Source organism: Aethalodelphis obliquidens, unplaced genomic scaffold (genome assembly GCF_003676395.1).
Source record: "Aethalodelphis obliquidens isolate GAN/ISIS:26980383/991018 unplaced genomic scaffold, ASM367639v1 scaffold31, whole genome shotgun sequence".
NCBI lineage: Eukaryota > Metazoa > Chordata > Mammalia > Artiodactyla > Delphinidae > Aethalodelphis > Aethalodelphis obliquidens.
The window spans coordinates 4,292,333-4,316,333 of NW_020837975.1; the positions used below are offsets into that span (position 1 = coordinate 4,292,333).

At 37.0% G+C, this 24,001-nt stretch overlaps 1 protein-coding gene across 2 annotated transcripts in view; it reads right to left on the bottom strand.

The window, feature by feature from the left end:
* Positions 1–24,001, bottom strand: part of SACK1B (scaffolding CK1 anchoring protein B) — an 83,710-nt gene that overhangs the window by 13,121 nt on the left and 46,588 nt on the right. For both annotated transcript variants that reach the window (XM_027126888.1, XM_027126887.1), the window contains exons 3-4: positions 3,375–3,539; positions 2,562–2,686 (exon numbers count right to left, since the gene is read on the bottom strand). In XM_027126888.1, the coding sequence (XP_026982689.1) occupies positions 2,562–2,686; positions 3,375–3,539 (290 nt within the window). The remainder of the gene's footprint in view (positions 1–2,561; positions 2,687–3,374; positions 3,540–24,001) is intronic.

Sequence of the window (24,001 nt, forward strand, 5' to 3'; positions counted from 1 at the left end):
TTTGGCATAGGGTGTCCAGCACTGTAGCTTGCTGGTCATTGAGTGAAGCTGAGTGCTGGTATTGAGATGGAGATCTCTGGGAGATTTTTGCTGTTTGATATTACGTGGAGCTGGGAGGTCTCTTGTGGACCAGTGTCCTGAAGTTGGCTCTCCCACCTCAGAGGCACAGCACTGACTCCTGGCTGCAGCACCAAGAGCCTTTCATCCACACGGCTCAGAATAAAAGGGAGAAAAAGTAGAAAGAAAGAAGAAAGAAAGAAAGAAAGAAAGAAAGAAAGAAAGAAAGAAAGAAAGAAAGAAATTAGAGGATAAAATAAAATAAAGTAAGATAAAATAAAGTTAGTAAAATAAAAAATAATTATTAAGAAAAACTTTTTTAAAAAATTAGAAAACAAACAAACAAAAAACCCGATGGATAGAACTCTAGGATAAATGGTGAAAGGAAAGCTATACAGACACAATGTCACACAGAAGCGTATGCATACACACTCACAAAAAGGGGAAAAGGCGAAAAAATAATAAATCTTGCTCTCAAAGTCCACCTCCTCAATTCGGGATGATTCGTTGTCTATTCATGTATTCCACAGATGCAGGGTACATCAAGTTGATTGTGGAGCTTTAATCCGCTGCTTCTGAGGCTGCTGGGAGAGATTTCCCTTTCTCTTCTTTGTTCACACAGCTCCCGGGTTTCAGCTTTGGATTTGGCCTCGCCTCTGCATGTAGGTCGCCGGCGGGCGTCTGTTTTTCACTCAGACAGGATGGGGTTAAAGGAGCCATTGATTCGGTGCCTCTGGCTCACTCAGGCCGGGTGGAGGGAGGGGTACGATGCGGGGCGAGCCTGCGGCGTCAGAGGCCAGTGGGACGTTGCACCAGCCTGAGGCACGCCGTGCGTTCTCCCGTGTAAGTTGTACCTGGATCCCGGGACCCTGGTTGTGGCGGGCTGCACAGCCTCCCCGGAAGGGGTGTGTGGATAGTGACCTGTGCTCGCACACAGGTTTCCTGGTGGTGGCAGCAGCAGCCTTAGCGTCTCATGCCCATCTCTGGGGTCCGCACTGTTAGCCATGGCTCGCGCCCGTCTCTGGAGTTCCTTTAAGCATTGTTCTTAATCGCCTCTCCTCGCGCACCAGGAAACAAAGAGGGAAGTAAAAGTCTCTTGCCTCTTTGGCATGTCCAGACATTTTCCCGGACTCCCTCCCGGCTAGCCGTGGTGCACTAACCCCTTCAGGCTGTGTTCATGCCGCCAGTCCTCTCCCTGCGCTCCAACGGAAGCCCAAGCCTCAGCTCCCAGCCCCGCCCGCCCCAGTGCGTGAGCAGACAAGTCTCGGGCCGTTGGGTGCCGGTTGGCACCGACCCTCTGTGCGGGAACCTCTCTGCTTTACCCTCCGCACCCCTGTTACTGTGCCCTCCTCCGTGGCTCCGAAGCTTCCCCCCTCCACCATCCGCAGTCTCTGCGAAGGGGCTTCTAGTGCGTGGAAACATTTCCTGCTTCACAGCTCCCTCCCACTGGTGTAGGTCCTGTCCCTGTTCTTTTGTCTCTGTTTATTCTTTTTTCTTTTGCCCTACCCTGGTACGTGGGGACTTTCTTGCCTTTTGGGAGGTCTGAGGTCTTCTGCCAGCGTTCAGGATGTGTTCTGTAGGAGTTGTTCCATGTGTAGATGTATTTCTGATGTATCTGCGGGGAGGAAGGTGATCTCCGAGTCTTACTCTTCCGCCATCTTCCCCCTCTCCAGTTCACATGTTTTTGGTGTTTTTATCTGCCTATTGATGTAGCCTTACTGTGTTATCCCATTCAGGACCAATGCCTGGAATTTATAAGGGAGTTTGAAGGCAGCACTTAAACTCTGGAATCAGCTGGACCTAGACTGGGTTGCCAGACCTGAACTGTCTTTTGGCCCTTAACTGTGATGTTTTGGGCAAGTCACTGAACCTTCTAGAACTTCCATTTCATCATTTATCAAATGTAGATAAAAACAACTGCCTTGCAGAGAAGTTTTAAGGACTGTGAGTGAAACATAAGAGCCAAGCTAGAATAGAAGTAGATATATTCCAGCAGTGGTACCCTAGAAAGATGCCAGAGAGTAGATCTGGGGCTGAAAAACCTTGCCTAGTGTCTACCATGGCATTTTTACAGCCAGACTCTTCAATGATTTTTCAGTAGTCCTATGATGACAACATGATAATCATTAGAGTCTCAATAATACTAAAATAAGAGCAATCCATTAGGCAGGTTCTTCAATGTGATAGCTTCTATTTTTATGAACAATTATTATGATTCATACTGTTTTCATAAGGAACAAAAACACTTTTAGCATATGGAGCTTTAGGAAACCTGAGATATAAGTCAATGCTCTCATTTCGGGGAGGAAGAACTTGAAGCCCAAGGAAGTTGTGTGACTTGCACAATGACTTCACAGCCAGAACTGAAATTCAAGTTTCCAAGCTTTTCATGCAAGGGTTCTTCTTTTATTTTTAAGAAATAACTAAACAGATTACATTAAAACTTTAAACTCATAAATTCTGTAAATGATTGATAATACTGGAGGTAAACACAATGATCTTACCTGTAGGAACCATACATAACTTTCTGGCAGTCAATTAACAAAAATTTTTGTTCCATTTTTCCATGAAATTTTGCTCCTGTTTTGGAAAGATAATCTTGGCCTTTTACTGTCCGCACTCGAATATTCTAGAATTGCATGTAAATATAAAGTAAAAATTATGGCTAGAAAGGGGATATCTTGAAAAGTAAAATATGTCATCGTAAAAACTTAGTAACCAAAAAAGTACACATGAAATCATTTTTTAAAACATATAACAACAAAAACAAATATAGTGAAAAGCACATTTTAAAACACCACCCAAAAAAGAAGGAACATGGTCACTTAAAATAATATATTTTAACATAACTTACATCATTTACACAGGATGGTTCTATAAGTCACTTAGGGTCCTACTGCAAGAGCCCCTTTCAGGTTATAGTAGCATGATAACAAAATAACTAAGAGTAAAATCCACCTGTCTTTTAATAAGTCAAACATCACTGAAAACACTATGCTAAATGATTGTGACAAGCAATATCTGCTGAATGAAAGATTATCACTCATGCCAGTCATTTCAAGGTTGTAAATTAATTATGACTGGCAGCAAAGTTAACTCAAAAGCTTAAGTGCCCCACCATCAAGAAAAGCATCCTATAAAACCATCACGAAGATGGTGAAGTCACAGTCTGAAGAGTACAAGGGACCCCTTCTGTGGTCAGCATCTTAAATATATGGTGTACATTTAGAGTAATATAACTTAACATGCCTTACATTCAATGACTGAGATAAAGATAAAATAGTTGAAGAAAACAAAACAAAGCATGAAATATTTACTCTGAGACGTTGAACTTGACAGCCCTGTTTCTCAGTCATACTTAGGAAATGATTGAAGTTTGACTCATCAAGCAGAATGTACACAGATATCCCTCGAGTTGATGCCTCCACTATTTCTTTGAAAATGTCCACGTCTGTAAATATATCCATCACTAAAGCAATGACCTGTTAAAGATAAGAATATGAAACAATTTTAGACACCCAATAGAGAAAGATCTAGAAATTGCTTGCTTTCAGGAAAAACTGGACAAAATAGAAAATAGTTCAATGCATAATAAATATATATATATACAGATATATAAATGTATACACAAATATTTTTGCAGTTTTCTAAAATAGAAGATAGAAAAGTATATTGAAAATAAACAAACTATATACATATTTGTAACACTAAGTAATTTCATACTAGCTTTAAGTCAGAGGGAATCTTCATTTCAGTAGAATGTTGAGTGAAGGGCAGATCCAAATCATGGCAATCTAGGTTGCCTGTAGGGTGAATGGAGGGGACATTAGAGGGACAGATAGAGGGTAGAAATTGGTGCTACAGTTTTCATGGGAAATATTTCAAGGGAAAAGCAAGATTTCTGTAACTAGTTAAGAATAAAAGTATTGGAGAACTAGGACAGAGAAAAAAAATCTTCTAGAAATAGAAATATAGCTAAGAAAGGACCAAAGATAAGAAAGGGGATAAGAAGACTTGAAGACCAGAAAATTAAATACATATGCTTAAAATTAGCTTAGCAGACAGAACAAGTAAAAGAAAACAAAATGGACAAAAAGATATGATTAAAAAGGTAAATGCAGAGAGAAATATCCTAAGGAACAGGCCCCTAAAATGGAGAGAGTCCAAGTTAACTGTTGGAAACAGAACCATTATTCCCTTTGAGAAGCAGCAGGAGTGAAATGATGCTGAAAGAAAGGGAAATCATTTGACTGACTATATGCCAGATGAGAAGGACAGAATCCCTGCCCTTTGTGAAGCTTACAAAGTGGGGGAAGAAACCACAAGCAATACAGAGAAGAGGTAAATTATGTGATAAGCTATAAGATGATGTTTTTTGGGAAAAAATTAGAGCAGGATAAGGGGAAATCACAGTTCCCTGGAAATTGAGAAGTAGGGGTTTGGGGTTTTCAGGGTAAGCCTCTCTGAGAAAATGTCCTTTGAGGAAGTCCTCAAGATGGATATCCTGAGGAAGCATGTCCCAGGCAGGGGGACCCAGCAATGCAAAAGTCCTATATCAGGTTCAAGAAACTGAAAGGGCAGAAATGAAACAAGAAAGGGAGAAACTAACCACAACACCTTGAAGGCATTAAAAAGCCTTCAGTGGTTTTTCCTGAATAAGAGTGTAAGCTGTTGAGGGTTATTATTGAAGTAATAATATGGTCTCATTTATGTTAGAAAAGGATTTTTCAGGCTTTTCTTTGTTTAAGAACAGACTTTAAGGCTGGAAGGCAGGGTGGAAGCAGGGAGGCCAGTTAGAACTATTGGAGCAATTCCAGTGGGAGGTGATGGTGGCCAGGACCAGACAGTCCTGGTACCAGCCACTATCAGTGATGAGGAGAAATCGTCAGCGCTGGATATTTTGAGCCAAAAGGACTTCTAGATGGACTGAATATGGGATGTGGGAGAAAGAGGGGGAAAAAGAGGATGATTCTAAGATTTTTCAGCTCACCAACCTGAAGGACAGAGCTGAGATAGGGGAGGGTACAGCTACACTAAATTTTAGGTAAAAAACTGAAAAGGCAAGTTAAGTTTGAGGGACTTGGATATTCAAGTGGAATACTGAGTAGGGAGGTCTAGGCCAGAGCTGTCAACTGGGTGTTGTAGTGTAGAGATGACAATTAAATCCAAGTCATCCAGGGAGACTGGATGAATAGTTAGGAGATCTAGTACAAGAGGGGCTAGCAAAGGAAGTCTAAAAGAAGGGACATCCTGAGAGGCAAGTTAAGACAGGGTATCAAGAAGAAGGGTGTCCTCAAGAGTGTCATACCCTACTGCAAGGCCAAGTAACATGAGGATTAAGCATTCATCGGATTTAGTAATATACAGGTAATTGATGACTTCACAGTGTAGTTTTAGTGGAGTGGTGAGAGCAAAAGCTTTCTTGGGAGGGGTTTAATAGGGTTTGAGAGGACAAAGTATATTAAAAGAGCCTAGGAGTGCTATATAGAATGCTAACTTTAAACGACAGTTATAAACACACTTATTTATCCTCCTTGTGTAAACTTCCCCTGCAACCTTTATGTGTATTGTCTTTATCAATCTTTGTGGTTTTCCAAACTGGTGTACAGTCAGTATAATTATTAGAAAGCAGACTTCTTTTTAATTAAACATATTTCATTACAATAATTAGTCTGTGTACTCATTAAGTAGAATTATCTATCATTTTCTTCTAAACACTGGATTTGTTTCACAGCCTCAAACTGTCTCAGGGATCCTCCCACACCAAGTATTTATTAACCTCAGATACTGAAAGTTATCTGCAGGTATAGGTAACTCTTTTTGAGTAATCTGACTACAATGAGAAGCAGAAAAATAGAGCAGTAGCTGTGGGTAAAGCTGGGTCAAGAGAAGTTGTATTTTTTGTTTTGTTTTAAGGTGAGAGAAATAACAGCAGGTCTGTGTGCTAATGAAATGCTCCAGTAAAGAGTAAAAATCAGTGATGCAAGAGATGGTGGGAGGTGGGATGGGGAAACAAGGGATTTCTGGAGGAAGGCCTTTGAGCAGGAAATAAAAGACAGGATCTAGTGCAAAAAATAATTAGAGCACAGGGAATAAGGATCTTCAAAAGATCATTGTACTACCAAGCCAGAAGGCTAGGTACAAGGTGCAGGTGCTGGTGGAAGTACAGATGTGGTGGAGGGGCTATGGATGTTCTCCTCTGAATAAAGCCACTTTCTCAGTGAAATGGGAGGCAAGGTCTTCAACTGAGAAGACCTTGGATTATGGAAGACACGTTAGCGGTATGAGGAAAGGCGGTTAAGTAGTCAGCTAGGAGGGTAGAAGAGGGAACGGACTACAGAATATAGTGTGACTACAGAGTGGCATTAATGACCCACCAAGTCATAAATTTAAAATCAGACCAGTCAATGTGGTTGAGAGCTATTCTCTCTCACCAAGGAACAAAAATTGTCAAGAAATGAGAAGGAAAGAAATGCCCTGGGAATAGACACATGGCAACAACAGCTAGGATAATATACTGGATACATTGCAAGTATGTTAGAACATGAAGAAGGTCATGGATAATATATTATTTAATCCAATAAGATGTTAGAACAAAATACTGGGCCATGTTCAATTTATACAAGATGATGACGTTCTTTAAGCTACCAGTGAAATATACTTCAATCAGATTTTCTTTAGGAAGAACAATTTCAATCACTCTAATGGCCTCATGTGATCCTTTCCTTATAAATGGTATGATGTGGCAGGAGAAGCGAGAAGCTAGTTAGAATAGCCTCACCTGTATCTTGTGCATATTCTCTATAAAATAGAACATGTGAAAAACTTTCAGTCACATCCACAATTATTAATGAATGCATTTATATACAATAATGAGTGATGTGATAGTGTATGGACATTGAGATAAAGAAATGAAAATGTCCATTTTATAAACTTATTTTACAAAATAACTTTTAAAAACATATGTCTGGAGCAGTCTAGCACTATTTTTTTTTTTTAACTAGAAAGGAATTTTTTAAAATAAAGAAACATTATTATACTACATGGTATTCTTTGTAAAAAAATAATCAGTATATCTAAAGAATTTATTTTTAATTTGTCTGATAGTCTCCTGTAACAAATTACTTGAGACTTTGGAAATGAACAAAAACTCTTGACCAGATAAATAAAGGGTTTTGTTTCTAAAAAGTAATTGAAGTCACTCAGTCAATGGAAGATTCTAGCACATAAAAGGTAGAACAAATGACAGTCCCTCTTATATGACAGATAATGCAATGCATCAGGATCTGGGAGACCAGATTACACATCTTTGACAAATTTATGTGATGTCAATGGAGTCAGGTACCTTATCAGGATTTCTGGTTCCCAGCACCCAGTAGATATCTTGAAAACTTATATAAAGTCTACAGAAAATTTCAGCTGTGCCAAGAAAGGCAAAATAAAATGTAGCCTTTTTTTTTTTTTAATTTAATGGTGGGTTACATTCATGGAAAGGAATGATAATTAGAAATGAGGTATGCCAAACCTGATCTGAAGGTGTTACACTCCCAGCTAGTTAACTAAATCACACTGTGCTGTAGAAATAACCACAATGACTATATATAATGAAATAAAAATGATATACCTGATTAGTACAAGGCTTTTCAAAAGGTATATTAATTGATTTCATAAGTCAATACAGAAACCAGTTACATTAAATGGCATTCATTAAACTACCATGTTATATAATTTTAAACTTCTTCTCTTGCTTCTTCATTAATTACTGTTTTATTCTTGTTTGATAAACTGAAAAAGTAAACAAGGAAATGCATTCATCAGCAACATGAGACTTAGAAAACTTTCAGGAAGATATTCTGAGTGACTTTTAAGATTTGAGTGAAACTTTGCATCTTTTAGTAGTTTCAGAGAAACTGATTCAAGGATATGAGTTTCCACTTATTTTTCTCAGAGTAGTAAATTTTCCTGAAGTGACCTAGACACACTGAATTAAAATAATATTAAAATTAAATATTAAAATGATATAAACAGTGACAATAAATTTATGATAACTTCATATTCATGATACAATTTAAGCTCATTTAGGAAAGTAAATAATGAGTTGTTATGTAATTCAGAGAAAGGGGAGAAAAAGCTCTAAATGTACATGGTTGTTAGGGTGGGTTCCCAGTAGAATGAAATACACTACCAGGGCTTCATGAATAAGCCTTAAATAATGAATAAAGATTATTTTTAGCCATCCAAGCTGGAAGACTAGCATTACAGAAATAGAGGCAAAAATTACAATGATGGCAACAGTAATATTTTAATAAATGTTTATTGAATTAACCTAAAGTTAAACACAAAGATTATCACACTTATGAATATGGAACAAATTTACTTAGGATTTATCTGCATAACTGCTATGAAGGATCTTGAAAATCTGACATATGTTTAGATTTGATCTTGAGAGCAATATAAATCCTGAAAAGGAAAATATGTGCACAAAATAGTGTCTTGGGAAAATGTATCTGATAGCAACATTCATATTGAAAGTATCTAAATTCTAATGAATCATATTGACTAACGAGGATCATGAAGCCCTCTTTTTATGGTAATGTTATAAGTGCAGTGAAATATTTTTTAAAATGTGAGGTAGAAACCAATGACAAGAAAAATGAAAAGTATGATAGATTTGATAGAAAATGTTCATCACAATGTTGACACTGAATTACTTGCATTTCCTTAGAAATATGCCTCACCATCTTCAGAATTTTAATTTTGAAACCCATACTGCATTTTCCACTATAATCCATTAAGACAGAACACTATTAGCAGTATGCTTTTATATGACCTAAATACTTAAAGAAATGTAAGTACACCTTGGGTTAATGATCTGTAGTCACAGAACTGTCAGTATTACCCTCAAAATTGAAAAAGTGAATATTATACCTTTTATGCTTCAAAATACTAAGCACCATTTGAAAGGATTCGGACTTCCTTGGTAATTGCCTGCATATATACAGGAGGATTTCCTTTTTCCAACAGAAGGAACACTAATAAGGAGTTCAAATTAAAAAAAAAATCAACAAAACTTTTTAATAACCGTATCTATAATAAAATTCAACACAACTAGAAAACCTTAAGAATTGAGTAATAGAAATCTAGGGAAATGATCATTTTGGAATTATATATCTCTGAGTCTGTAATGCCTATTAAAAGCAATGTGCTAAATGGATTTCAGAAAAAAGAGAGCCCGATATTAAGAATAAGTGCTTTTGGTCCTTATCCTTCTGCAGCCTAAATAAAAGTATCAATTTTCATATATAATATATTGTATGCACTATAATATTGTTTAGTAAGTTTAAGCTTTACATTATGAATGCCATAACTTTTGTACATATATAAGCATCTATACTAGTAGCTAAATTGATATCAATTGGTTTGGTCTGCCATAAATTGTGTAACCTTTGGAAAGTCAGTGAAGTGATTCTGAGTCTCACTGACCTCTATTATATATTAAATAAATCACAGACGATCGTGTGTGTACCAAGTTCTAAAATTCTATGTTTCAGTAACTATTCATTCACTCCCAATTACCCAAAAATTGGATTAAAACATGCATTGTACTTAGATTGTAAAAATCTCACCAACCACTACCTGGTGAAAGTGAAAAACAAACAAGCAAAAATCCTGGGTATTGTACTAAAATTCAACAGAAGATGTAAGGGGGAATGTTTGGGCTGTGTTATGGCTACAACATAAATCTGTAGAAGTAGTACATATGTTTGACAACTCAGAAGCGTTGCATAATTTTGATATTTCCCTCCCTTTCTGCATTGTGCTACATGATTGAAAGTACTTATACACCAGTATTATGGACTGAATGTTTGCGTCTTCCAAAAATGCATATTTTGAAATCCTGAGCAGGCTTAAAAAAAACAGCAAGAAGAGCCATAGTCCTTTTACTGATTTCACAGTTCAGCCCTCGTACAAGCTCTCATTTCCCCAGCACTTCCAAAAAGTAACTTCTCCTGAAACTTGACCTGACAAGGGTCCTGAGCATGGGCCCCCAAGCCAAGGTATCAGAATCTAGATCTTGGCAAACTGACCAAAGTAACTTGTTTTCCTGACACTCTTAGGAGATCTCCTTTAACCTGTAGCATAACTATCCATTGGCTTGGAATACCTATTATCTTATTTAAATTTTTCCAATATTAAGGGATGTCTGTCAGGAAGAAAGGAGTGAAGGGCACTGCAGGTGGAAAGACAAAGAGGGAAGAAAGGAATAAGAATCTATTACTAGTTGTGTTGGGAAAATTGTAGAGTAGCACTTAAAGGGGAGGAAACGTTTGGGTAACAGGAGCTGAAGCATTAGGAATACTCACCAGGAATAGCATTAGAACCCATTTTTCTGGGTCATGGAAATCTGCTGAGGAGGAGTTAGCCATAAGGCTAGAAAGATTAGAAAGGTCAATTTGGCCAAGATTGTAGAGGGCAGCCCTTGCACGCCAGGCTAACTACAGATTCCATAAGGCACAATGGGGAAGCATGTAAAGCTTTTCGCCAAAGCGTTATGTGATTGGAAAAATACTTAAGAAGATTAACATTTTAGTATACATGGGATGAATGAGAAACTGGAACATCTACCAGCAAGTAGAGGAGTTAGGAGGTTTCAATCCTAATGCAGCATAAATGTGTAAGATCCCAATGTGAATGAAGGCAGCAGGAATAGAAGGAAGGGATGGAGGTAAAGCTGCAAAGGATGACTTGACAAGACTCAGTGGCTGAGTGCTTGAGAAAGACAACAGAGAGAGGCTAGTCAGGGCTCATCAGGTATTAGAGACCTAAATTACATGGAAAATTATTGTACCATTATAAGAAAATTTAAAATTTGAAAGGAGTATTTGTATATAAGGAAATTCAAAACAACGTGATAAACACCATGCTAAAAAGTTGTACTCTCTGTTTTTCCCATCTACCTATTTATCTATTCATCCATCCTTTCATCTATGCTTTTTTTAAATTAGCCATTGAAACTTAAGTGTTTTTAGGCATACAGGAAAAGTTGGGTGGACATCAAAGGAATAAAATAGGAAAGAGGTAATACAGTTGATGGCATACAATCTCGGTGGAGTCAGAATGGGATGGCATGAGCAGAGGAGGGTTTGCCTTAGAATTAGGTTCTACAGATGTGCTAAGACTACAGGGAAGAAGAGAATGAGTACTAACTGCAAGAAACGTTTTGATGGTGTATAGGGTATTGTGAGAGGAGGAAAGGGAAACAGATTAGGTGACTGTCACTGGATGCCCTCAGCATACACTTCATGGTTGGGGGTAAAGCCTACCTCTGGGGCTGTGGTCAGTGAAGGCTCAGACTGTGGGCTTGCATGGGAATGAAGAAGGTCCAGAACAGTTGCTCTGAGGAATACAGTACAGAGTTAACAGGAAATTAAAAGTTATTCAGTATAACAGTGAGAGGCCAACTGAACTTTTTCTTTTAATGTAAACTTGAAATTGACTTTTTAGCAAGTTTTTGAGAAATTTTCCATCAACATTCAACAAATGTCAAAAGACATTTAGGTAACAGAGAAATTTCAATACTGACTAGGTATTTAATAGTAATGCTTTTTTTAGGTTTGATAATTTATGCTTTTTAAAAAGCCCTTATTTTTTAGAGAATTATATGGAAGCAATTACAGATGAAATGAAATAATCTGTTACATGTGATCTTCTTCAACTTAATTCAGCAGCAGTGGAGGATACGGAGGAAACAAAGTTGAACACAAGTTGATAATTAATGAAACAGGGTGGTGGTACATGAGGAATCATTATCATATTCTCTCTTCTTTTATATACGTTTGAAAGTTTCCAAAGCAAGATGATAAGTAATCAAGAAACTATCTAAACTTTCACTCTATCCATTGTATTCCTTCTTCTCACTCTTTTCTATTTTTATCTTTTTAGTTCAGATATCATCCTTGCTAAATTTCCCCTTCAATTTTGTACTCCTTCTTCCTAAGTCACTCTTCAGTGTTTCCTTTACTTCCACAAATATCTGTCCCTACATATCTCTCTGATTCTGTCATTTTTCTAGCGAGGTGAACTAAGAGAAGAACATAACTTTTTTGAGTCTCAAATTTTTCATCTATAAAATCAAGTGAATAACTCCCATTCTGTAGGATTATTGGGAAAATTGAGATGCTGTATATCAAGTCTGTAATAAGTGGCCCATGGTATAAGATGTTACATAGTATAAGCACGTGGCAAAGGATCACTGAATAGTTGCTACTATTAATAAAAGTGTGGGTGATAACAGAGCTTGAAGAATAGATATTTTGTTATATTTGAGCAAAATTTTATAGTCCCTAGTTTAAAGAGATGAGTAAAGTGTTTCACATGTTTCAAGCCATTATTTTCTTAATTTATAGCATTGGCCTTAACCAAATATTCCCCAATAATTAAAACAACAATTACAACAAAACAGAACAAAATTTTCTATTCATGTTTTAAGAGGGTGCATTCTTTACTTGAGCAATAACTGTGTTACTTTAATGTCAACTATTAATTAACCTGACATAAAAAAATCAAACATACCACATGGCAAAAATACCACAGGTCCTATTTATTCAATAGTAATTTCTATCTGGATAAGAAACTTGAATATCAAGGTATACATCAAAGGAATAAAATAGGAAAGAGGTAATACAGTTGATGGCATACAATCTCGGTGGAGCCAGAATGGGATGGCATGAGCAGAGGAGGAAGAGGTATCAAGGTATCAAGGAGTTACACAAAAGTTATGAAATATTGCAGAAGCATTGTTGCATTTAGTATAAGTCTTTCCTATGTCTTTATAGTCAAGTTACATGCACCTAATCCTCTGTTTATTTAACTCTACTACTCTCTTTTCTCTCTTGGATAATTTTTTTCACCGCTAGCCTCTGAGAATTGTGTATTATTTTTCACTTTGATGCCTGAAAGTTGAAAGGCCACATACCTTTGGTGGTAGGGAAGAGTCATTCTAAAAGCTAAGAGACAGGGGAAATAATTATCAGGGGCTTATCAAGCTAAATTGAAAAATGTTAACCGCATTACCTAGAATATTTCCTGAATAATCCCTCTCCCACACACTCCAGGTTTCTTAAGTATTTTGAACACCTAATGATACTCATTCTCTTCAGATAAACAATATACAGACACAAAACAACAAATGTTTTTCAGTTGGGCTACAGAAACAAGACACAGATTTCCTATTTTACTAGCAACTATGTTATTTTCAAGTCTTAATTAATATGATTAAAATCTCATTGTGAGAATCTTCCCTTTCTCTGCTGAGAAAATTCTAAAGTATAATTTATTTATTTTCCTTATATAGGTTCAGAAGAAGGAACTTGTCAGAATTCTAGGTTGAAAGTCTGTTTCACTTTATTACATATTTTACATCTGAAATTTGAGGTTTTATCAAAAGGAAACGGTCTTTATCAAAAGCTGAAATAGTCACATTTATTCCAAACATTTTTATTAACTTAAACCAAATTGTTTTATCTGTAAAATTAAGGAAGGTCCATGTCCTTACATATCACCCTTGATTAATATTCTACATAAATATGTTATTGAAAAATAAAATATGTTTCATATAACTATATCCTCAAGCAGCTGGTAAAGTTATAGATTTTGGCAAAATGGAAATTAATGATTAAAGAAGAGGAATAGAATGAGATGAGGACAAAAGAGGAGAAAAACTATACAAAAATTCTCTTGGAGTAATACATTAAATTTCGTTCTTATACCAAATTTGTAAAATGACATTTGAAAAGTCATTTAAACTCTAAGTATTTCCAAAGGCCAAATAATTTCATCTTTTACATATAAGGACACAAATAATATTAAAAAGGTACTTCCATTCTAACAAAATTCAAGTTGGAGTTTCAATCTGGGCCAGTGAAATATTTTTGAAACAACTTAAATATGCCTGTAATTTAGATTTCTTGAGACTTAATTTTTGAAAATAGATCAAATGGCAAAAGAAAAGTACACTGGATAAGCATTAAAACATTCAGATAAAGAAAAAAACATATCCAAATCATTAAAATGTGAAGCAGTTCAGTAAGAAATCTAAACTTAAGCTTTTATTATTGAGCTGATCAAAGGCAACAGAAAGCCTGCCGATTGATAAGGAGACCAAAGGAATCTGTCCTCTGAGAGGAGTGTAGAAAAGGGGTATGCAGAACGCTCTCGTGAATTTAATGATCTGACAGGAGGGAACATGTCAATGACATATTTAGTTTCAAATTAAATTAAAGAAATTAAAGTTTCATGAGCATCTAGAAAAGATTTCCAACCACACTTTCTCAGATAGGCTAATTATTCAGTTAAAAGATCATCTCACAGTTTTTTTAGACATAATGTTAGATTATTCTTTTTTACTTTCAAATCAAACTTCCTAAGTAAAATTTAGGAGCATTTCTTTCAATTCTAGTATCTGGATCAGAAAGTAAACAAACAAGTGGTTAGCAACATTCTTATGACATGAAAAAAATGTATAAAATATTTTTCATAATTAGACACACACACATGGGGAGGGGAGAGGGAGACGAGAGAGAGAGAGAGAGAGATTGATTATCTGTCTCGTTCTCTCTACCTTCAGGGGAAAAATTACAAAAAACAGACTAAGAAAGGAAAAATTGCAACAATTTCACAATTATGCCAGGGACAATGGCATTTTCTTTTCTTCTTGGTATATACGTAGTTTTACAAAACTGACATTATTTATGTAATGTGTATGCCATATATTTGTCATTCTAGAATATTCTCCTATTAACAAACTGTCATAACATCACATGTTCAGAAAAGACAGTTCTCCAAAGCAGTGTGAAGAATGTAGTCTGAACACAGAAGGACCGACTAGGAATCTGCTGCAAAGGTCCAGAACCTGATCGGCAAAGTTGGTTATATCATCCAGAGGTCTGCCAAGAAAACATGTTTCCCTAAGAGTTTTCATTGTTGAGAAATTAATGAAAATATTTACAAAAGTGTGGGTACAGTTAACGGAACTGACTATAGAGACAAGCAGGGAGAGAGCAAGAGAAAAACAAACAGAACATAAACTTCTCTCCAGCTGGTGTTCACTCTCCTGCTGGCACCTCCCACTGAGCACCCTTTCCTGATCAGGGAGGAGGTGGCAAGGACACCCAGGTGATGCAGTCTATGGCATCAGCGTTTGAAAAGCAAAGAGGGGCAGAGAAAGGTGGAAAACAGATCTGGGATGGGTGGGGATAGAGGATAATGTGCTCAGGGATGCAGATGGAGGCTAGGTTTCAGAGATATTTAGGAAGTAGGTGGCAAAAATGCAATGTGACCGGCAGCTGGATGGTGGGGTCATGAGTAGAATATACTTCCGGGTAACTTCCAGATTTCTGGATTGAATGACTGACTGGTTGGTGTCGTCAATGACAGACACAGGCAGTTGGGAGGTTGGAAAGGAGGAGGATGGCCTTGGGTCTATTGAGTGTCAGTCATCTATGACACATGGAAACCCTTACAAGCTGTGGGTTGTCAAGGTCTGGGATTCAGGAGAAAGCTTCTGGCCTCCAATGTTACAAATTTCCAGCCATGATTTAGACTATTTAAAAATATGTAATTTATAGAATCAAATGTAAATTCTTTACAATGGCATGCAAGGTCTATCACAATCTGAATGCCTTTTCTTCTTTGTTTCATGCTTCGCTGCATCTTCCACGCATCCCACTCTGATGGCCACGTGCTTTCACATCATGCTTGTGAAGTTCCTTTTGTCTAAAATCCCATGTTCTCCTTCTTTATGAAAATCCAATTCATCTCTCAAGGCCTAGCTTACCTGAAGACCTCTTTCACAAAGCCTCTGCTAATTCCCTGAGCCTAAATAAATGGCATCCTAACTTATGCTCCATCCATGGTGTTTAATACATTTAGCATAGCATTTATTTCATCAGCCTTGTGGCTCACTCATTACTTTCAAGGGAGTAATAAACTAGTGGAGGGTGGGGAAAATATACCTCAGTCATTTTGTATCCCCATCAACTTAACAATACAACTCAATAAAATTTATTAAATTATTCATGCTTTCTCTAAAGCATCAAAGACAGCTATTTTCAAATAGTAAACAAGCAAATTTTTTAAATGAATATTTACAGTTCTAATCTGAATTCCTAAAGATTCCTATCATTTTCTAAATAAAGCACTGTCTCAGATATCTCTCATGGTACTTTTCATTTACAATTTACCAAGTCTGGGAAGGAGGTGGGTTGGAACACATGGACTGATGTTATTACTGTGTTTACTGGTCTTCTGTTTCTGGGCAATGTTTTATGTATGTACACCTGTATGAAATAGCAAGAAGACTCCTGAAGGTCATCTGCCTGCTATTCAAATGAACTATGTCCTGAAATCTATCCTAAATGGCACAGGTAATAAAGGTAGAAAACATGGGTCCTAGTAAGTGGGGAATAATAACACTTGCACTGTGGAAGGTGTTAGTAAGAATCATCTTTCTCAAAATGGCTCACTTTAGTTGGGCTGGATAAGTTGTATTTCACACGAGTGACATCAGCAACAAAAAGCTAAAGATCATGGAAATTAAAGTATTTAAGATCACACAGTAAATGATGAAACTATGGCTAGAACTGATTTTCTTCTAGTTCAGTACTCTGCCATCAGGCCATATGCCCCCAGACCTTGCCTGAAGCAGGGGAAAATGTGTATACCTGAGGAGGTTCCAGAACTTGGTTCCAGACCATCTCTTTTGGTAGAATCCAGTTTGGTCACAGAGGTGTGGTTAATGCTTCATCAATAGTGAGAGGCAAAGAATAGTTTGATGCAGAGTTCCATTCTTGAAATACAACTGTACCCCATGTTCTGAATCTTGTCTAAAAGTTCTGAAAATCTCCACAATATTACCATTGGGTTAAGCTAGTATTAAATTCTACTTTTTCTCTATAGTCTATCTAGAGCTATATCTGAGCCACTATGGGATAGAATCTTATTTTGAGAGGTTCTATTCCAAATGTATATAAAACCCACATCACACCTGTCAGAATGGCTATCAACAAAAAAACAAGTTAGGGGGCTTCCCTGGTGGCGCAGTGGTTGAGAGTCCGCCTGCCGATGCAGGGGACACGGGTTCGTGCCCCGGTCTGGGAAGATCCCACATGCCACGGAGCAGCTAGGCCCGTGAGCCATGGCCGCTGAGCCTGCGCGTCCGGAGCCTGTGCTCCACAACAGGAGAGGCCACAACAGTGAGAGGCCCGCATACCGCAAAAAAAAAAAAAGTTAATAAGTGTTAGTGAAGATGTGGAGAAAAGGAAACCCTCGTGCACCATTGGTGGGAATGTAAATTAGTGCAACCACTATGGAAAACAGTATGGAGACTCCTCAAAAAATTAAAAATAAAACTACCATATAATCTAACAATTCCACACCTGGTTATTTACCTGAAGAATACAGAAAGAATAACTCAGAAGGATATATGCATCCCTATGTTCCTTGCAGCACTATTTACAATAGACAAGACATGGAAACAACCTAAATGTCCATCAACAGAAGGTGTGATATACATGTACAATGGAATATTACTCAGCCATAAAAATAGAATTAAATCTTGCCATTTATGATAACATAGGTGAACCTAGAGGGTATTAGGCTAAGTGAAATAAGTCAGACAAAGACAAATACCATATGATATCATTTAACATGTGGACTCCAAGAAACAAAATAAATGAACAAAATAAATGAACATAACCAAACAGAAAGAGAGTCATAAATACAAAGAACAAACATGTGGTTGCCAGAGAGGAGCGGGTTGAGGGGAGGGACATAGATGAGGGGGATTAAGAGGTAAAAACTTTAAGTTAAAAAATAAATGAGTCACAGATATGAAATGTACAGTGTGGGGAATATAGCCAATAACTATGTAACATCTTTGTATGGTGACAGATGGTAACTAGACTTATCATGGTGATCATTTTGAAATGTATAGAAATATCAAATCACTATGCTGTGTACCAGGAACTAACATAGTAGTGTAGGTCAGTTGTACTTCAAAAACAAACTCATAGAAAAAGAGATGAGATTTGTTGTTACCAGAGGCGGGAGATGGGGTGTGAAGAGGGAAGGAGGAATTGGATGAAGGTAGTCAAAAGAAACAAACTTCTAGTTGTAAGATAAAAAATATAAGGGATTCAATGTACAACATGATAAATATAATTAAGACTGCTGTACGTTGTATATGAAAGTTGTTGAGAGTAAATCCTCAGAGTTCTCATTACAAGGAAAACCTTTTTTTTCCTATTTAATTTTGTATCTATATGAGATGATGGGTGTTCACTAAACCTATAGTGGTCATCATTGCATGATGTATGTTAACTCAAATCGTTGTGCTTACACCTTAAACTTATACAGTGCTGTATATCAATTCTACCTCAGTAAAACTGAAAGGAAAATGTATATAAGCCACTATGGATGACTTCAATACATGCATAAATTATATGAGATATGAAAATTATGCCTAGATTTTTTTTCTTAAAAAGTATAGCCGAAAAGTGGTTATTTGAAAAATCTATCTCATTAATTTAAAAATTAAAAATCAAGTAATCAAAATAAATCATATGTTCATTCATAATAAAATATATAGAATATTTTAAATAAGACAGGTTTCAGAGCATTTAAAGGAGTTCTTGGTGGCAGAACTGTGCTCTAGGGATATTTCTCAAAATGGAAGAATCTCGCCAGGTAAGGAAAAGTAAAAGTAGAATGGCTGCAAAAGTAAAAGTAGAATGGCTCATGAAAGAAATTGCTTAGTTTCTACTAAAGAAATGGAAGAAAAAATAAAGTGGGATGAGGGTGTAAGGGGTTTGAAGGTCAATGAAATCACTGACTACAATTCTATTAGTAGACTATCTTTTACCAGAATCTTTGCCAGCATTTGCCAGGCTTTTCTTTTTTTTTCTTTTCTCATGAAATGCCAAGAAGGCAGAGATTTCCATTTGGTCAATAAATGAAGTAGCAACAGCTGCCTCATATTTCACAAGTGTCAAAGTCCATTAATTTTTTCTTCCTCCAAATTTTGGTAAAGGAGAGCCTTAAATAAGTCATGGTAATTTTTTTTTTTTTTTATCCCTCGAGTGAATTTTCTTTCATGACAGGTTCTATGTCATATCTGTTCAATGCCATTCCTTTGATAAAAATCATATGGTGACTCAAGCTAAATATGTCATCATAACATTTATGTCATTAGGTCTCTTTTCTGAGATTCCTTCAAATCTTAATACATTCTCTGAAGTTTGGTCCTGTGTTTACTCAAAAAAAAAAATTCATTTGTTGAGCAAAGGCATGAATTAAATCAACTCTGACCTCTGAAGTGCTTTCAAACTCTGAGATACTATGCTTCTTAAAAAAAAACACAACAAAAAAACTTCATAAAAGATTCCCTATGAAAATATCACTGAGAAGTCTCCTCTACTTCTGTCTCAGGCCATCGGCTCCTCATGCTGCAAGCTTATGAGATGTTAGACACAGAAGTTGAAAATGACTATCAAATGGGAGTAAAGAGAATAAGGAACTGAAGAGGACTTCACTGGGCTATGACATCACCCAGAAATGTCAGCCACCCTGGTGTCTTCTACTTGTATATTTCAGTAACATTGAACAGTACTTTGGAGTCATTTGGTTGTCTTCCATGGTAATGTTTCCAAATGATTGAGATCAGTAAATAAAATTACACTATCTAAGAAAAATAACACATTCTTAAATAGCATTTGACTGAATAAAACAATGATGGGGATAATCTTCTTCAGTTTAATTAAAATTATAATAAGACTAATCTAGATAATGGCTTTACTACTCAGAAGAAACAACAAAAAAAGGCTGGAATATGTTTCTAACATTTGTGTTTTTTTACCATTAACCAGCATTCAAGAAAAGGCACTGCCTGAAAAGAGATGCATAGCACATATTAAAAAGTAAGCTTTCTCCCATAACTGTAATGAGCTTTATATTTGATGCTCCTGTTTACCCTAAACACATTACAATAATAGAATATAATGGAAATGGGCACTTCATAAAACAGGATGAATTTTAATATAACCAGAAAAGAATGTCTAATAAAAAAGGTTCCTACATATACATTGAATGAAAGAGATTGCATGATACTTGCCATACCTGTGAATGGATATTACAGTATGTGGTTATTTAGTTATAACATTTTACCAGGTCTTAGAGATAATTCTTAGCAACATTATATCAAATCACCATATATATAAAATCACCTATTAACTGTGGGAATAATCAATAACTTGTTTTGCTTTGACTCTATACTAGATTGAATTCTAAGTCTAGAAAAAAGTTGATTTTTTTCTTAATTTAAATTTAGATGATAAAATCATATAAAATAGATAAGGAAGTATAAGCAGCTTCTGGCAGGAAAGAGCTCTCTACAGGGGCCCCTTTTGTCTTGTCACTAACCTTACACCAGGTACTCCCATGCTCTACTCATCTCTGGCCCTAGTACACCTTTCAAACCTTAATCACACAATACCTTGCCCAATCTGTTGGTTCTTTCCATAGATCAAAGGAGTAGAAATGAAGAATAAGTAATTAACAGACGACCAGATCTCTTCCCTAACTTACCCTTTAGTAATCTCGAGAGCGAACAGTGTGAACAAGATAGCATCTAAAGAAAAGTCACAAGAAGGCAATAAGCCTGCATACATGCCTGTGCACAGTGGGGTATGGTGACCAATCTGATGCCCTATCCCAGTGATTAACTGAGATTACTTCCTGTTTCTCTTTAAAACTTTCAAGGTTGAGCAGAATCTTTGGAGTTGGTTTTTGGGGAACACAAGTCCACCTTCCCCCCAGACTGATGGCATTCTGATTAAAAGAAACTTTCCTTTCTACTAACATTTCTCTGTCTCTCTCTCTCTCCCCCACACGCCCACTGATTTTTGAGCAGTGGGAAGCTGAACCTGATTCGGTAACAAAATCACCAGCTTAATTCAGCCCATGTACGTTACTTATATGGGATCACTGTCACAGGTTCTGGGACTTTTTTCTGCTCTTAATAGAATAAATGACCTAGCTTATTTCTAAATTGAACCAGACATTCTGTACTTTGTGAACTTTTGAAAATTCCATTTAAATGGAATTTCAGTTCTCCATAGAGATAAAACAGGAACGTCAGTTGAAACAAGTCTCAGATTTTCAGTTTAGTCCTTTCAGCACAAAGACACACCCACGGAGAGCTTCATCTTAGAACAAGGGAGGGAAGCTGTTTTCTGAGGTGAGAATTCCAGGCACCTGGTCATCGTGGCACAAGCTGGGAGAGGCACAAGCTGGGAGGCACAGCTGGAGCCCACAGTGATTTCAATCTGCTTCACAGCCTTCCATTTTGTCTGTGGCCAATAACCTGTCCTTTTCTCCACCTCTCTCACTTTGGGTGGAAGCACAGAACTTTATTCCGAAACAGGTGACCTTTGGAGCATGGCTGGCAGCCACTCCCCAGCTCTGCCACTCCTGCTTCCCATGTGGTTGCTGCCTCTGGGGGTCTTTTCCAGGCTTCCCCAGGATGTCCTTCATTCTCCTTACAGGTCACTAATGTCCCCTCCTCCACCCTCTCCTTCCTCTTTTCTTTTCCTCCCTCTCATTTTCTTTTTTTCAATTGAAGTATAGTTGATTTACAGTGTTGTGTTAGTTTCAGGTGTCAGCAAAGTAATTCAGATATATATATATATATATATATTTTTTTCAGATTCTTTTCCATTTTAGGTTATTATAAGATATTGAATATAGTTCCCTGTGCTATACAGTAGGTTCTTGTTGTTTATCTATTTTATATATAGTAGTGTGCATATGTTTATCCCAAACTCCTAATTTATTACTTCTTCCCTTTCCCTTTTGGTAACCATAAGTTTGTTTTCTATGTCTGTGGGTCTATTTCTGTTTTGTATATAAATTCATTTGTATCCCGCAATCCCTCTCCTGGGCATGTATCCGGAGAAAACCATAATTTGAAAAGAGACATGCACCCCAATGTTCATTGCAGCACTGTTTACAAAAGCTAAGCAACCTAAGTGTCAATCCACAGATGAGTGGATAAAGAAGATGTGGCACATGTATACAATGGAATATTTGTCAGCCATAAGAAGGAATAAAATAATGCCATTTGCAGCAACATGGATGGACCTAGAGATTACCATACTAGGTGAATAAAGTCAGAAAGAGAAAGACAAATATCATATGACATTGCTTGTATGTGGAACCTCTCATTTTCTCTTGGTCTCTTTTTCCCTCTTTCTCTATTTCCCTGGATATACATTTTCTTTGCTTCTTTTTACTGCTTGGCTTCCCCAAAAGTCAGTTTTTGCCTCCCATGGCCACTCTGCCAACGTTGGATTGCATGAGGCTCCTGGAGCCAGAGCTACACTCTGGTTCTCACTCTTTCCTGGCACCACGGCTCTAGTGCTAAAGGTGTCTACTGACTCCGTCTCTGAACCTCAGTCTAATGTCTTAACAGCCAGAATCTCTTTGGCCCACCCATGGAACAAACACTGAAATCTGAAATCAGCAGAGGTGGGGTCTCATCCATCTGCTTATTTTTAATTTTAAAAAAGTGCATTGAGCTCTCATTCTTTGCCAGACCCCAAGAGGCATTAAATCCAGGGAGGAAGTGGGCAGTGTCCAGTGGAGAAGTGTTTATCTTATCTTAGAAAGGAGTGGGGAGGCAATAATCAAGGTTAGAACAAGATGTAATTTTTGGACAACAGTACTTCTAGGTAGAGATGGTAATAGCTGTGAATTCACTCAATAGGGTCCCTTAGGACTTTTGGAAGATAATGCTACTCACTGCTTTGGGACAAGTTTTGTTTGCTCAGCTGGACTTGTTGATAACTGTCTGCGTATCAGCATATGTACTGACCATCACTCCCTAACACCATTAAATATCTGAGAAGACCAGCTAATTATAGACATTTTAGAAGAGAGAGAAATAGTCTTTTACTTATGATTTTTTAAGAGCACTGACTTATTACTTAACAATTGGACATTGAACAATATGTAAACAAAGACTTTAAACTTTGTGATTAGTCATAGGAGCCTTAAAATAAGAAGCAAATATCTTTGCCAAATGGAGTGAGACAATAACCATCTAGGGTGCCCAGGACAGTTTCAGCCTAACAAAGAACTCTTCCCCTGTCATACAGGATAAGGGTTGACACTAATTCCTCAGTGAGGAGCTGGGAAGTGACATTAGAACCTACTCTATACATGCATGATCCATAAGCATATAGGGCAACGATTCTAATATTCACCTGGAAAATAAAATGTGAGTACATAGAAAAATTCAAAGAAAAGGGTAATTGAAAGTGTACTCTTACTCTAGAATAAATAGTATGCTACTGGCATATAAAAACTAGACCAGTAGAAAGAAATGGAGGAAAAATAAAGAAGAATGAGTTAAAAAATATACTGTAATCAAGATTCTGTTAAAGATGATTTTCAAACAGTTAAGAAAGAACAATGTTATTACATTAATAGGGTTAGAAAATAAGAAAATAAAGACTAATACCCCAATAGAAAAATGACTGAAGCCAAGACACGTGGCCAATAAACATATGAAATGTAGCACAAAATCTCAGTAACAGGGAGTATTACAAATTAAACTGTCGTGTTTTACCTGTCAGCCTGTCAAAAAGACTGAGGTGACTGACAGCACTCCATTTCGGCAGGTGGTGAGAGAAAATCTCAGCAGTTGTGTAAATTGAGACAATTTTCCGAGGTGACAATCTGGTAACGTTCTTAACAGTGAATAGGTACCAAACCACATCCTTTTTCCCACCAGGGCAATTCCCTGGACTCATCCTAAGAGAGACGGTACTCAGAGGTAGAGATGTACACCTTCATGTTCAACCCCGCACTCACTATGACTACACATATC